The sequence below is a fragment of the Bidens hawaiensis genome, unplaced genomic scaffold (genome assembly GCF_021521415.1).
Source record: "Bidens hawaiensis isolate Kalapana, Puna unplaced genomic scaffold, B.hawaiensis_p1.1 tig00009693_1, whole genome shotgun sequence".
Classification (NCBI taxonomy): domain Eukaryota; kingdom Viridiplantae; phylum Streptophyta; class Magnoliopsida; order Asterales; family Asteraceae; genus Bidens; species Bidens hawaiensis.
In genome coordinates this window covers 187,256-201,045 of record NW_027491727.1, presented here as the reverse complement: position 1 = coordinate 201,045, position 13,790 = coordinate 187,256, and the positions used below count along the sequence as shown (strand labels likewise).

At 34.9% G+C, this 13,790-nt stretch overlaps 2 protein-coding genes and 1 pseudogene across 2 annotated transcripts; all 3 read left to right on the top strand.

The window, feature by feature from the left end:
* Nucleotides 1-2,009: 2,009 nt before the first annotated feature.
* On the top strand, nucleotides 2,010-3,248 carry LOC143533446 (uncharacterized). Its single transcript, XM_077028230.1, has one exon. The coding sequence runs from the start codon at nucleotides 2,315-2,317 to the stop codon at nucleotides 3,218-3,220; it is 906 nt and encodes a 301-aa protein (XP_076884345.1). The 5' UTR covers nucleotides 2,010-2,314; the 3' UTR covers nucleotides 3,221-3,248.
* A 533-nt stretch (nucleotides 3,249-3,781) lies between these two features.
* Nucleotides 3,782-5,742, top strand: LOC143533427 (uncharacterized). Its single transcript, XM_077028221.1, has 3 exons — nucleotides 3,782-4,024; nucleotides 4,811-4,902; nucleotides 4,989-5,742. Exons 1-3 carry the CDS (start codon nucleotides 3,782-3,784, stop codon nucleotides 5,740-5,742), a joined length of 1,089 nt encoding a protein of 362 aa, XP_076884336.1.
* Nucleotides 5,743-6,734: 992 nt separating this feature from the next.
* Nucleotides 6,735-10,199, top strand: LOC143533469 (putative disease resistance RPP13-like protein 1; annotated as a pseudogene).
* Nucleotides 10,200-13,790: the final 3,591 nt, after the last annotated feature.

Here is a 13,790-nt window from a genome sequence, read left to right as displayed (position 1 = left end):
CGAAAGACAAGGGCACATGCACCAATCAGCCGGTGTCCCGATGATTGAGTGTTATGTGTCTTATGTCCAAGGCTTGATTCAAAACTACTATCGAGCCGGGGGTCTCACCGGAAGCAGCCTCTCTATCCCTATGGGATAGAGGTAAGGCTGTCTACATCTTACCCTCCTCAGACCCTACCATAGCATTGCTATTGGTGGGATATACTGAGTACGATGATGATGATGATGTCACAAGTGGTTTTGGTCTAATGCCCAAGCTGCATTTACAGGTTGGATTTTTCTTTTGGTCAAGTACATATATATCACATTTAAAGCGGGTACTGTAGCAACATAAGTTGTCTTTCCTTCTGAACCATGTTATATTACAAATACTCATGTCAACAGTCACTTCCGCAACATTTATGGATAGTTACCATTTTGATTTTTTATGTCAGTTTGTTTTGTTTTGAATGTGTCTGCAATCTTTAGAAGGTTTGATTATTGGTTGTTTGCGTAATCCAATGATAATGCAGCTTTACATTTGGATGGTTGTCTAGATTTATGTGGTATCACTTGTGTCGGGCTTCTGGTTTGGCCCCGACGGATGAGGCTGTTCATCCAACTGTAAGGTTAAATTGGTGGTTTGATGCAAAAGATGCTCTCACATGTAGCTACTTAAATTTTAAAACGAGAAATAATATTTGCATTTTGTCTATTTATCTTAACTACTTTTTTGTTTAGTTATTTCTGTAACTTCATTTTGTACTGCAAATAATAAAATTTAATAAAAATAAAAATGTTTGCGATTTTATAAAACTATTTATAAACTAAGGGAGTGTTTGGGATTACTTATTTTCATCAACTTATAACTTATTAACTTTTTAAAAAGTTAATAAGTTGTTTGAGATTGCTTTTGTTTTGAGAGGATACTTAATAAGCTAGAATCTAACTATACTATTAAAGCAACATGATTTTTTCACATGGTATCATTCTAGAGCCTCCACATAGGATGCAAGTAGATGCCATGTGAGCAATTTTCCTACTTATCAAGCCAATAAATTAATGCTATATTTGGAAATTCCAATAAATAAGATATAGAGATATTTTAGAAGAATGAATATATATACAATTTCGTTAAATATCTTATAAGTATGTTATAAGTTAACCTTTGAAAATGTTTAAATATAATGATCTTAACATTTCTCCTAATCATACGGGTCACCATCCAATGTTGTATTTAAAGAGGTTTTTAAATATTTATGAATTGTAAAATTTTGTTTATCATTATTTATATCTTATTAATCCATAAGGTATGTTATTATGTATATTATTAAATTTAACATTTTTGTTGTATTTTTTAACCACCCGTGTATCACACGAGCTCTATCCTAGTATCCTAACATATTAACTTATTACAAAACGTTATGAGGTAAAATAAGGAATCCCAAACACCCCTAAAACACATATTCAACATTGTTGTTGTCGTTGTTGATGAATGGTATCAAAAGGTCCCAGGTTAAAACGATGCCTAGGTAAACAAGTTTACAATCGGTATTACAAAGTAAATAGAGAAACATGAATACGGTGCTCTTATTATGTTAGCCATGTAAGCTTAGATACAAAACCACTTCGTTTAAATTAAAACTAACCCTATTTCCTCTCCATTAGTTTGGCACTTACTCTTTCTCTGTTTTTTAGCTCCCAGTAATCTACAACTTCACTTACTAAGCTTTAAAAAAATATACAAAATTCGTTCTTTAAATTATTAAAAATGTTATGATTGCTATCCTCACAAGGTTACAAAGCACAAAGTCACTGATCCACAAGAACACAACATGTTCCCACTTCACTTCACTTCACTTCACTTCACTGTGTCCCTTCCTTTTATTCCATGTTCAGATCAGAATTCATTCTGTGTACCAAAACCTCTTCAACTAAACATCAATGTTCTGTACATCACTCTAAATTTTTCCAAAAAACATCTACCAAACTACAATCAATGCCATTTGTCTTCTCTGCGTTTACTGTTTCATTCTATTCTATTATTGTTATGTTATTTATATATTAACTGCCGCCTCAACTATACATTTCATCAACCTCAAAATACTCCGTCGGTACACCTAATTTCATTATTATTATTATTATTGTTATTATTCTATCTTCTCTGTCTTTCTCTCTGCTTCTACATTTTTGTCGGTGTCAACAAAGCATTTCAAATGATGGGTTCAATTTGAATGATTTCTTGAATTCATACAAAGAATCTTGATCTAAGAATGATTCTGTTCACTTTACAGGTTATAAACCGGTGTGATGCATATTGAAACCATTGACCACAATGACTACTTTGGTCCCTGGTGTGTTGTTAAAGCTGCTTCAACACATGAACACAAATGTTAAAGTTGGTGGTGAACATAGATCATCTTTACTACAAGTAATAAGCATTGTTCCTTGTTTATCTGGTGGCGATTTTTTAAAAAACCAAGGGTTTTACATAAAGGTTTCGGATTCGTCTCATGCGACATATGTGACGTTACCAGACGAACAGATTGATCTTATTTTGAGTGATAAGATTCAGTTGGGTCAGTATGTGTTTGTGGAGAGGCTGGAGTCGGCCTCTCCGGTACCTTTTTTACGAGGGTGTCGCCCTGTACCTAGGCGGCACCCTTGTGTGGGTACCCCTGAAGATATAGTGGCTACCCACTCTTTAAGGTTTCTTAATACTAATAATAAAGGTCATGGTTCGAGCTCCAGTTCCAAAGGAGTGAGATTGAATCAAGTGGATAATAAGAAAAGTATTACGCCGGTTTTGGCGAGATGTAAATCTCAAATGTCGAAGGTGGGGACGAATTTGGTTGATACAAAGTGGTTAAAAGCAAAATCATTTAATTCACGTGGATTGGATCCATCTCCTGTGAGTTGTTATTCGTTGCCGGGTTCGTTTGATAAGTTTTCAAATGGGGTTAAGCAGCAGGCTGGTATTAAAAGGTTGGATAAGACGGTTGGTAAGTTGAAATTGGGCGGAAGAGTGAGTACTAATGTGAAGAAATTTGGAACCAGAAGCTCGATGAAGAATTTTGTTCAGGGTGTTGAGTTGGGTTATAAGGTTTTAAGGAAGAGTTGGGAGGGTAATATGGATTTGAAAACTCGAAAATTGGATATTACCAAGAAATACAAGAAGCCTGAAGCTCGGGCTACTTCTGTGAGTTCTAATTATATCTTGTTCCTTTTATGTTATATTTGACTGTATAAAAAAACATTGATGCTGCAGTAGTTGTAACTTAGTGTATAAATATGATTAGGTTGGTAAACATTCATGAACATAAATGAGCGTATGAGACATGTGTTCATGCTCGTTCATTAATTAAATGAACAAAAAGCTCATGTTCGTGCGTTTATTAAATAAACGAACTTCCCACCAAATGGTTTATGAATTGTTCACTGAAAGTTCAGTTCGTTTACATGCATAAATATAATTATGAAAGTCATACTGCTAAATATCTTCTGATGTTGTAGATAATATGATATAGGACGTTGTGATTATTTGAATACACGTTACTGACCAATTTTCTAAGATAATAACAAAAAAGTGTTTTCTAGTGTATAGTATGCTATTTAAAAAAGGAGTTATGTTAGTGCTTACCTAATTAAAAATCCTTAATTTGTTAATCATTGAGGTTTAAGCAGCTTACTAGGAAGTTTTCTTGTTTTCCAATTTTTATTTGCTTATCGATTCTCGTTTCTGATTTATGAATCCAAATAAATATCTTCTGTGCAGACTTCAAGAAAATTAAAAAGTGAAAGGATGCCATATAAAGAGGAAACCAAGGTTGAAACTCCGGTAAAACGAGTTGCAAAAATCGGAGATTCGCTTGATAATTGTCAATTAAGTAATAAACATAAATCATCATCATCTGAGAGGAAACCATCATCAGAGGTTTCTAATAATGGGTTACCGAGAAACATGGTTAAAGTCTCTCTTAGTAATAAGAGGTTGGCTTTGACTGATTGGTCTTCACTCCCATCACCTATCGCAAATCTTGGAAATGTACGTTCTTAATTGATTATTAATTTTTTTGTGAAAATTACTTATATACCCTTGTAGTATCAGAACTTTGAAGTAGGCCCCCGTGAACGAACCGAACGAACACGAGCAAAGTGTGTTCGTGTTCGTTTGTTTAACTTTAATCGAACAAACGATCAAAGACGAACAAGTTAACGGACGGGATTTTTCTTGTTCGGGTTTGTTAAGATAGCGAACGTGTTCGTATTTGTTTATGTGTGCTCGTTAACAGTATAAAAGAACGGTTCATGAATGTAAACGAACGAGCATAACTGAACACAAATGACGAGCATAACCGATGATCTAATTAAAGGTAACCTTGAACTATGGGTTGGGCCTAAAAGGTTATTGAAATTAGACTAAATTTTAATGGACCTAAAAAATCTAAATGAATATATTGACGAACGTAAATTAACAAACTTAACAAACACAAAGTAACGAATATAAATGAGTGAACATAAACACGTTTAAGTGAAAAAACATAAGTGAACATTTACGAACATAAATGAACAAATGAGACATGTCCTCATGTTCGTTTGCATGTTCGTTCCTTTATTAATTAACAAACATAAACAAACTTCCCGCCTAATAATTCACAAATTGTTCAGTGAACTTCGGATTTCATACTAGCTGCAGCGAATTTGTAAAGTTACTTATATACGTTTGTAGTATCGTAACTTTGAAGTAGCATGTTTCATTATAGCTGAATATCTTATTCCAATTACTTAATGTAAAATAATGAATTTTAAAACTTAGTTTATTATTATGCAGGAAGTCCTGAAGCATAGAGATGCTGCACAAATTGCTACTATGGAGGCTATGTTAGAGGCTTCAGTTGCTGAAAACATACTCCAATGTATAAGGTACTTTGTAGCTTAAAAATAAAAATAATGATGACATCTACTTTCTTGATATTATGTTTCCTAATTCATGTTTTTTTTTATGTGAGCACATATTCTGATATATGTTCTTCTGCAAAAGAAGACAACCCACAACCAACTGTTGAACAGTTTTTATCAATGTACACTAGCTTAAATAATGCTCATCAAATTGCTGAATCTTTATTTAAGATCATGATTCTTGATTCATCATCCGATTGCGAAGAAAATCTATCAGAAGAACAGTTAAAAGTCAAATCAGACCGACAAAAACAAGCAAATCTTTGGATTAATGCTGCCATAATCACCAATTTATCATCTTTCTCAGTGTACAACAGACAACCGCCATCTTCTACCGCCAATAAGCCCACACTAGTACTCAATGGGCCCACATCAAAACCGAAAGTCAAACCTCATCAACCAGTCAACACAAAGATTGCCAGCTCAGCAACTCCAAAACCAGAAGTTGACCAAAAGTCAACAAAGTGGGAGAAAGGGGGTGGTCTTGAAGAGATGGTACAGCTGGCACAAATGCTACAAGAGGAATCACAAGATTGGTTCTTGGGCTTTGTTGAAAGATTCTTGGATGCTGATGTCAGCACCGCCACGTCATCTAATAATGGTATGATTGCGGGTATGCTGACGCAGCTCAAGAGTGTGAACGGTTGGTTAGATAAGATTGAGACTAGTAAAAATGAAGGAGAATATTTGGACCCGATTGGTCGGATAAAGAAAAAGATTTATGATCATTTGGTTACACATGTGGAATCTGCTGCAGCTGCACTTGGTGAATTGTCACAAACCGGAAGCAAAGTTAAAAAGTAAACGAATTTTGTTTACTGTGGATATATACAAGTTCAACATATTGCTGGGATATAGAGTTCAATATTTGAGTGTTCATGTGAATATTGAATTAGTGAGAGGTTTTTAAGATGTGGTTTTATTTTGAGTTTCTAACATTTTCTATATATTTTTGGACATCACTAGTGAAATTATACATATAGAAGATGCAAGCGTACAAGTACATTTTCTTTTTTGTTCATGAATCATTTGGGTGTTTAGAAAACTACGCCACCCGGAAAGGTGGCTCTGTTGCATACACACCTCCTCTCACGTCACATTAGTTGCTTCATCTCTTTAACCGAGCATTTAGGTTTTGGTGATGGCATGTAATGGGCATTCTAAACCTGATGAGGGCATGTAAAACAGGCGTGTGTATAAAGTATGTATACACCCGTATAAGCATCACATCAGTCACAACCATTAGGCCATAAATTAGTGTTGTAATCGGTGTGTATAGATTTGGAAGAAAATGGGTTACTTAGCACATACAGTGTTGTCTTGCTGTATTGTTTGATTTCTTTCACCACCATGTTTGTGTCCAAGATGCCCAAAAATTTGGGTGATAAATTGTCAAATTTCAAATACTTACTTATCTTTAGCGTTAATAAGCCGATTATCATGTGAAATGGCTACGCCAGTGTCCACTGGCCTCTGCAAAATAAACAAAAAGTTGCAGACTTTGATCCATATATGCAAGGGGCAATCTGGGTCTAGTTTAATTAATTTTAATTTTGTGTAACACTTGTGGTGTTAGATATTTGATTGTAACAGAATAAAATGAAAATATGGAAGAGTGAATTGACCCGATGACTTTACACTTTCATCCACATGAAAAGAGATAGGCCTATCTGCTTCTCCTCTCCTCTTTTCTTATTGGCCAATGCACCAATAACACTGAATGATTGCTGTAAACAACACAAAGCTTTACAAAAACACTTGGTTTCATCATAATCATAATCATAATCTTAATCATAATCATGGTTGAAATTGTGCTTTCTGCCTTCCTCACTGTGCTCTTTGAGAAGCTGGCCACTACAGCTTTGAAAAGACTTGACCACTACAAGGGGATTGATGCTGAGATCAAGAAACTGCAGGGATCCTTGAACCAGATCCAGGATTTGCTTACTGATGCTTCTCAGAAGGAGTTAACCAATCAATCAGTGAAACGATGGCTGAATGAGCTACACCATTTGGCTTATGACATTGATGACGTACTCGATGATTTGGCAACTGAAGCTATGCATCGTGAGTTGACCCACAAGTCAGAAGGCATGACCAGCAAGGTAAGAAAGCTAATCCCAACATGTTGCACTAATTTCTCATTGACGCATGACAAGTTTGAAAACATTACGGCTAGATTACAAGAACTAGTAGAGCAGAAAAATACTCTAGGTTTAGTTGTTGTGAAAGTGGAGACTAGGCCAAAAGATATTAATAGAAGATTGCAAACCTCTATGGTCAATGCATCTAGTATTGTTGGACGACAAACCGAGAAAGAGGCATTGGTCCGCGAGTTGTTGCGGGATGAAGAAGGTCTTAAAAACTTTAGCATTGTTCCCATTGTTGGTATGGGCGGGGTCGGTAAAACGACTCTAGCTAGACTTTTGTATGATGAACAACAAGTCAAGGATCACTTCAAACTTAAGGCATGGGCTTGTGTTTCGGATGAGTTTAATAGCTTCAGCATTAGCAAAGTTATATTTCAATCTGTGACTGGGGTAAACAAGAACTTTGCAGATCTTAATCTGCTTCAAGAAGCTCTTAAAGAACACCTAAAGGAGAAAAGTTTCTATTGGTTTTAGATGATGTATGGAGTGAAAGTTGTGGGGATTGGGAAACCCTTGTTGCCCCGTTTCATGCATGTGCACATGGAAAAATCATCATGACAACACGAAAGGATAAGTTGTTGAAAATGTTTGGTTATAGTAATCTAACCCAACTGCAAAGCTTGCCACATGATGATGCTCTATCTTTATTTGCTCTATATGCACTGGGTGTGAATAACTTTGATACACATTTGCCATTGAAACCATATGGTGTAGGTATTGTGGAAAAATGTGCTGGCTTGCCTTTAGCTTTGAAAGCACTTGGGAGATTATTGAGTACTAAAAGAGAAGAATAAGAGTATTGGAAGAAAGTATTAGATAATGAGATATGGAAGTTAACTGTTGAAGATGAAATTGTGCCAGCTCTTAGACTAAGTTACCAGGATCTTTCTGCACATTTGAAACAGTTGTTTGCATATTGCTCCTTGTTCCCCAAAGACTATGCGTTTGACAAGGAGCCACTAGTTCAATTATGGAAGGCGGAAGGGTTTTTGTATCAGTCAACTACAAGCGATTCAACAGAAGAATGCTTGGGTCATGATTACTTTGATGAGTTGTTATCAAGGTCCTTCTTTCAACATGCACCTAGTAACGAATCATTGTTTGTGATGCATGACCTAATGAATGACTTGGCGACATCTGTTGCTGGTGAGTTTTTTATAAGGTTGGAGAATGATAGCAGAAAGGAATCGTTGGAAAAGTACCGCCATATGTCATTTGTTTGTGAGAAATATGTAGCTTACAAGAAGTCCGACGCATTTAAAAGAGCTAAAAGTTTGAGAACTTTCATGGCAATGTCTTTTGTGGGTGTAGAGCAACGTTGGTTCTACTTATCAAATAAGATTCTAGTTGACTTATTTTCTGAATCCCCATTGTTAAGGGTTCTATGCTTGAGTTACTGTCAAGTAAGTGAGGTACCCGAGTCCATTGGTACTTTGAGGCACTTAATCTATCTCAAACTCCAATCACACAATTGCCCGAAAATGTTAGCAATCTCTATAACTTAGAGACATTGATTGTTTTTGGATGTAACAGATTAACTAAGTTGCCATGTGATTTCTTAATGCTTAAAAACCTACGACATCTTGACATAAGGGGTACTCCAAGTTTGAATTACATACCCTTGGGGATTGGGGAGATTAAAAGCCTACAAACTCTCTCCAAGTTCATCATCACAGGTGAAAGTGAATTTGAAATAACCAAACTTAAGGACTTAAAGAATCTATCTGGGAAAATTTCCATTGTGGGTTTGGACAAAATGCAACAAATGCATCAGAGGCGAACATTTCACAAAAGAGGCTTAGTGAGTTAGAGTTGGTATGGAGTGAAATGTCACGAAACCAATTGTTTGAAAAGGAAGTCCTTGGTGAACTGAAGCCCAATAGTAATTTTTTGAAACAACTCAAAATTGTGTCATATAGTGGTTTAGAGTTTCCAAGCTGGGTTGGGAATCCCGTGTTTCAGCGACTGAAACATGTGTCAATACATGGTTGTAAAAGATGTACATCATTACCGTCTCTTGGGCAGCTACGGTCACTTAAGGAATTGTTTATTGAAGGCTTGGATGGGGTGCAAGTTGTGGGTTTTGAGTTACTTGGGACTGTTGATGCCTTTCTTTCACTTGAAATTCTATGTTTTGAAAATATGGAAGGATGGGAGAAATGGTTAACCGATCGTGGAGTCGTGTTTCCACTCTTGCAAGAGCTTCGTATAGATAAGTGTCGTAATTTGGTTGAAGCCGCACTTGAAGCACTACCTTCATTAAACATTCTAAAAGTATGTGGTTGTCCTAATTTGGTTGATGTCTCGGTTAAAGCACTGCCTTCATTGAACGTAATGAAAATAAATGATTGTCCTAATGTGGTTGAAGTCTCGGTTGAAGCACTACCTTCATTGAATGATCTAGAGTTACATACATGTGATAGTGGTTTGCTGAGAAGACTGGTTGAAATAGCTCCGGTAGTCACCAAATTGGATATAAAACGTATTTCAGGACTTAATGATGTGGTGTGGAGAGATGCTATAAAGTATCTTCGGGCAGTTGAAAAATTATTTATAATTGATTGTAATGAAATAAGATACTTGTGGGAATCAGAAGCAGTTGCAAGTAAGGTCATTTTTAATTTAAATGACTTGCTGGTGCGTCGTTGTGATAATTTGGTGAGGTTAGAAGAAAAGGAAGAGGGCGAAAATTGTAGGAGCAACTTACTAACATCTCTTAGGAGGTTGTCTATATCTTATTGTGACAAAATGAAGCGTTGCTGGTGTCCAGATAACATTGAGGTTTTGAGAGTAACTGGTTGTAACACAATTAGTGATATCTCTTTACCAACAGGTGGGCAGAAGCTCAAGTCTATGCAAATTATGAGTTGTAAAAATCTGTTGGAAAGTGAGTGGGGAGGACAAAAAGTGAACAACAACAGAAGCAGAATGCTTGAAGACGTATGCATAGATGGTTGACTAAATCTGAAATCAATTATTGTACTGAAATACTTGGTTCACCTCACCACATTGAGTATATTTAATTGTGAAAATCTGGAGTCGTTTCCAGACAATGAGTTGTCCGATTTGAACTCGTTGAAGAAACTGGTAATAGTAAATTGTCCAAGTATGGATGCTTGTGGGGTTTGGCCACCCAATTTGCGTTTATTAGAAATAGGCAAGTTAAAGAAGCCAGTCTCAAAGTGGGGCCCGCAGAACATGCCAACATCACTTGTCGAGCTGAGGTTGTATGGTGGTGAAGATGGAGTGAGTAGTTGTAGTCAATTGTCTCATCTTCTTCCTTCATCTCTTACTTGTTTTAATATATGGGGATTTGAGAAACTGGAATCGGTTTCAATGGGACTCCAACACCTCACTTCCCTTCAGCATCTACAGTTTTGGGAATGCACTAATCTGAATAGAGTATCTCATCTCCAATGCCTCACCTCCCTCCAACATCTCTCTTTTTACAAGTGTCCTAGTCTGAACAAATTGTCTCACCCGCAACCCCACACCTCCCTCCAGCATCTCTCTTTTAGAGATTGCCTAAACATGATGCATCTACCAGAAATGATTTTACCTTCACTTTTGGGTTTGTATATATATCAATGCCCAAAACTGGAACAAAGATATGGTAAAAATGGCAGTCATTGGCCCCTCATCTCCCACATCCCCCGTATCGACATAGAATGATCATAAAGCTATGGTCGGTCTCTCTCTCCCTTTCTCTAATGATTTAAAATTAACTCATTTAGTTTATTCAAACATGAAACAATTAAACAGTTTTATATATGATCTCAGTATCTAGTTGTTAGCATGGACTTACTCACTTGTTATTCTTTTTTCTTTTTCTTTTAACCATGATCAGAATAAATGGTGAACTTTATGAATATGCACAAGTCATGAATCACTTGAATTATGATTGTACATGTGTGAAAAAGGCCAGTTAGTATTTTCTTTATATGAGGAATAATAGTTATGGTCGGATTGGATTTTTTACTTATGTTTAACGAAACTATATTAAAAAAAGTTTACTTTTGGTACAATTTTTTTTTTATATTCTGAATCATGTCTTAGTAATCAAATTCATATGGCTTGAATATAGTTTTGGTAATCCATTTCGACTCCATATGATATTTGTATCGAATTTTTGAAATCTTGCTTTCCTAATAAGTTTTTTCATTTATGTTTATTTGTCTTTCAAGGAGTATATGCATGAAGTTAGTTGAGGTGTTGTTGCTGCAAAGATCAGTTACGAAGTTCATCAAAAGCCAAGAAGCTGACCAAAAATTAAAATGAGTACAGAGCAACGTTTTGGAATTGGAGACGGGGCAACATGAAAACAAAGATGTTGGGTGTACTCCTTTAAACGCAAGATATCATATTTACCCATTCATAGTAATAAGATAAAAATTAGTTGCTTATAACAGCATATGCATGAAAAAGAATGTTATGCGTTGTGCTGATTCAGCTTATATTATTCTCCTATTTGTTTATTCAATTAAACACTATCATATAATGGGTAATCAAGATCAGTAAAGGAAAAAATTTCACAAGAGTCAGAAGAAGATCAGTGTCAAAATTTTATAGGGGTCGATTGGAATTTTAAGATATATACACCTTTAAAAAAATTTTCACAGGGGTCGGCCAACAAAGGTGTAGGTCCGCCAATGATCAAAATTCATATTTTGGTTATATACGCGGGTTGGGTCGTGGAATCTTATATGACTCGCTTAGACCATAAACAACCTTACACTTGACCTACCCATTTTTCAGAAGATAAATCAAGGAAAGTTGATTTACCTGTCCAAAGTCGGTAAAAATAATTTAAGAAACCGGAGCCAATATCAGAAGAAACTATAAGTAAACATTTCAACAGTGTGTTAAATGCCGTAATACGATTGGAAAGCAAATTATTTAAGAAACCGGAGCCAATATCAGAAACTTCAACAGATGAAGATGGAAGTGGTTCAATGGATGTTTAGGAGCAATAGATGGGACGCATATATGTGTACAAGTTTCGGAGGAAGATAAACCAAGATACCGTAATCGAAAAGGAGATATAACAACTAATCATGTACTTGTTGCTTGCGTACCTGACATGCAATTCATTTACGTATTACTAGGCTGCTGCTGCTGATGGTAGAATACTTCGTAGTGCTATGATCTGAGAGAATGGATTGCAAGTGCCTAAAGGTAATTACTATCTTGTTGATGTCGGGTACACCAGTGGAGAGGGATTACTTGCACCATCACTACAAGAATTTTAGCCTATCCCGACAACAAGATGTTGTCGCTATATCAAACCCTATCCCGACAACATGTCGTCGGGATAGAAAATCAAAAAAATTTTAACTAATCAACACACGTGTCACTTTTTAATACGCTAGAGAATGTTTAACTACACCAAACCTTTGACTCGACACTTATCCCGACGACATGTTGTCGGGATAGAGTTTTTATATTTTATTTTCTTTAAAATCATTATAGGTTAAAAACAAATAATAAAAAATGAACTATCCAATCCAAACAACATGTTGTTGGGATAAAGTTTTTAAATTTTTTTTTCTTTTTCATTAAATCATCATAAATTAGAAAGATATATTAAAAAAATTAACTACCCTATCCCGACGATATGTTGTCGGGATAGAGTTTTTATATTAAAATTTTCCTTTTCTTTAAAATCATGTTAAATTAGAGATAAAAAATAAAAAATTAACTAACCAATCCCGACGACTTGTTGTCGGGATAGAATTTTTATATTTTATTTTTCTTTTTCTTTAAATCATCTTACATTAGAAATAAATTAATAAACATTAACTATCCAATCCCGACGACTTGTTGTCGGGATAGAGTTTTTTATATTTTATTTTTTCTTTTCTTTAAGTATTCTTAAATTATAAATAATTAATAAAAAATGAACTATCCAATCCCGACAACATGCTGTCGGGATAAAGTTTTTTAAATTTTATTTATCTTTTTCATTAAATCATTGTAAATTAGAAAGATATATTAAAAAAATTAACTACCCTATCCCGACGATATGTTGTCAGGGTAGAGTTTTTATATTAAAATTTTCCTTTACTTTAAAATCATGTTAAATTAGAAATAAAAAATAAAAAATTAACTAACCAATCCTGACGACATGGTTACGCACATACATACATGCATGGGTACATACATACATACATGTAACCAGATATTTAGCCATCAATGCACGTAAAGTAAGTGTATGTATGTATGTATGTATGTATGTATGTATTGGTGTGTATGTATGTGTGTGTATTTGTGTATGTATGTATGTGTATATGTATGTGAATGTATGCATGTAAGTAGTTATGTATGAATGTATGTATTTGTGTGTATGCATATATGTATGTGTGTATGCATGTATGTAAGCAGTTATGTATGAATGTATGTATGTTTGTGTATTTATGCATGTTTGTGTGTATGTATTAAACGTTTCGTGACAAAGCCTATATACCGACGACATGAAATCATTAATATATGTATGTATGCATATAGCCATCGTTGTATGTATTACAAATACAAAAGTAATTAGTTGAGAAATATAAAAATAATTATTTGAGATATAAATTAAAAAAGAAAAAAAATTATAAATGTCTTCCTATCCCGACGACATGTCGTCGGGATAGAAAAACAAAATTTTATTTTTACTTTTTTTAAAAACATAATACACAATAAATAATAAAACATATGAAA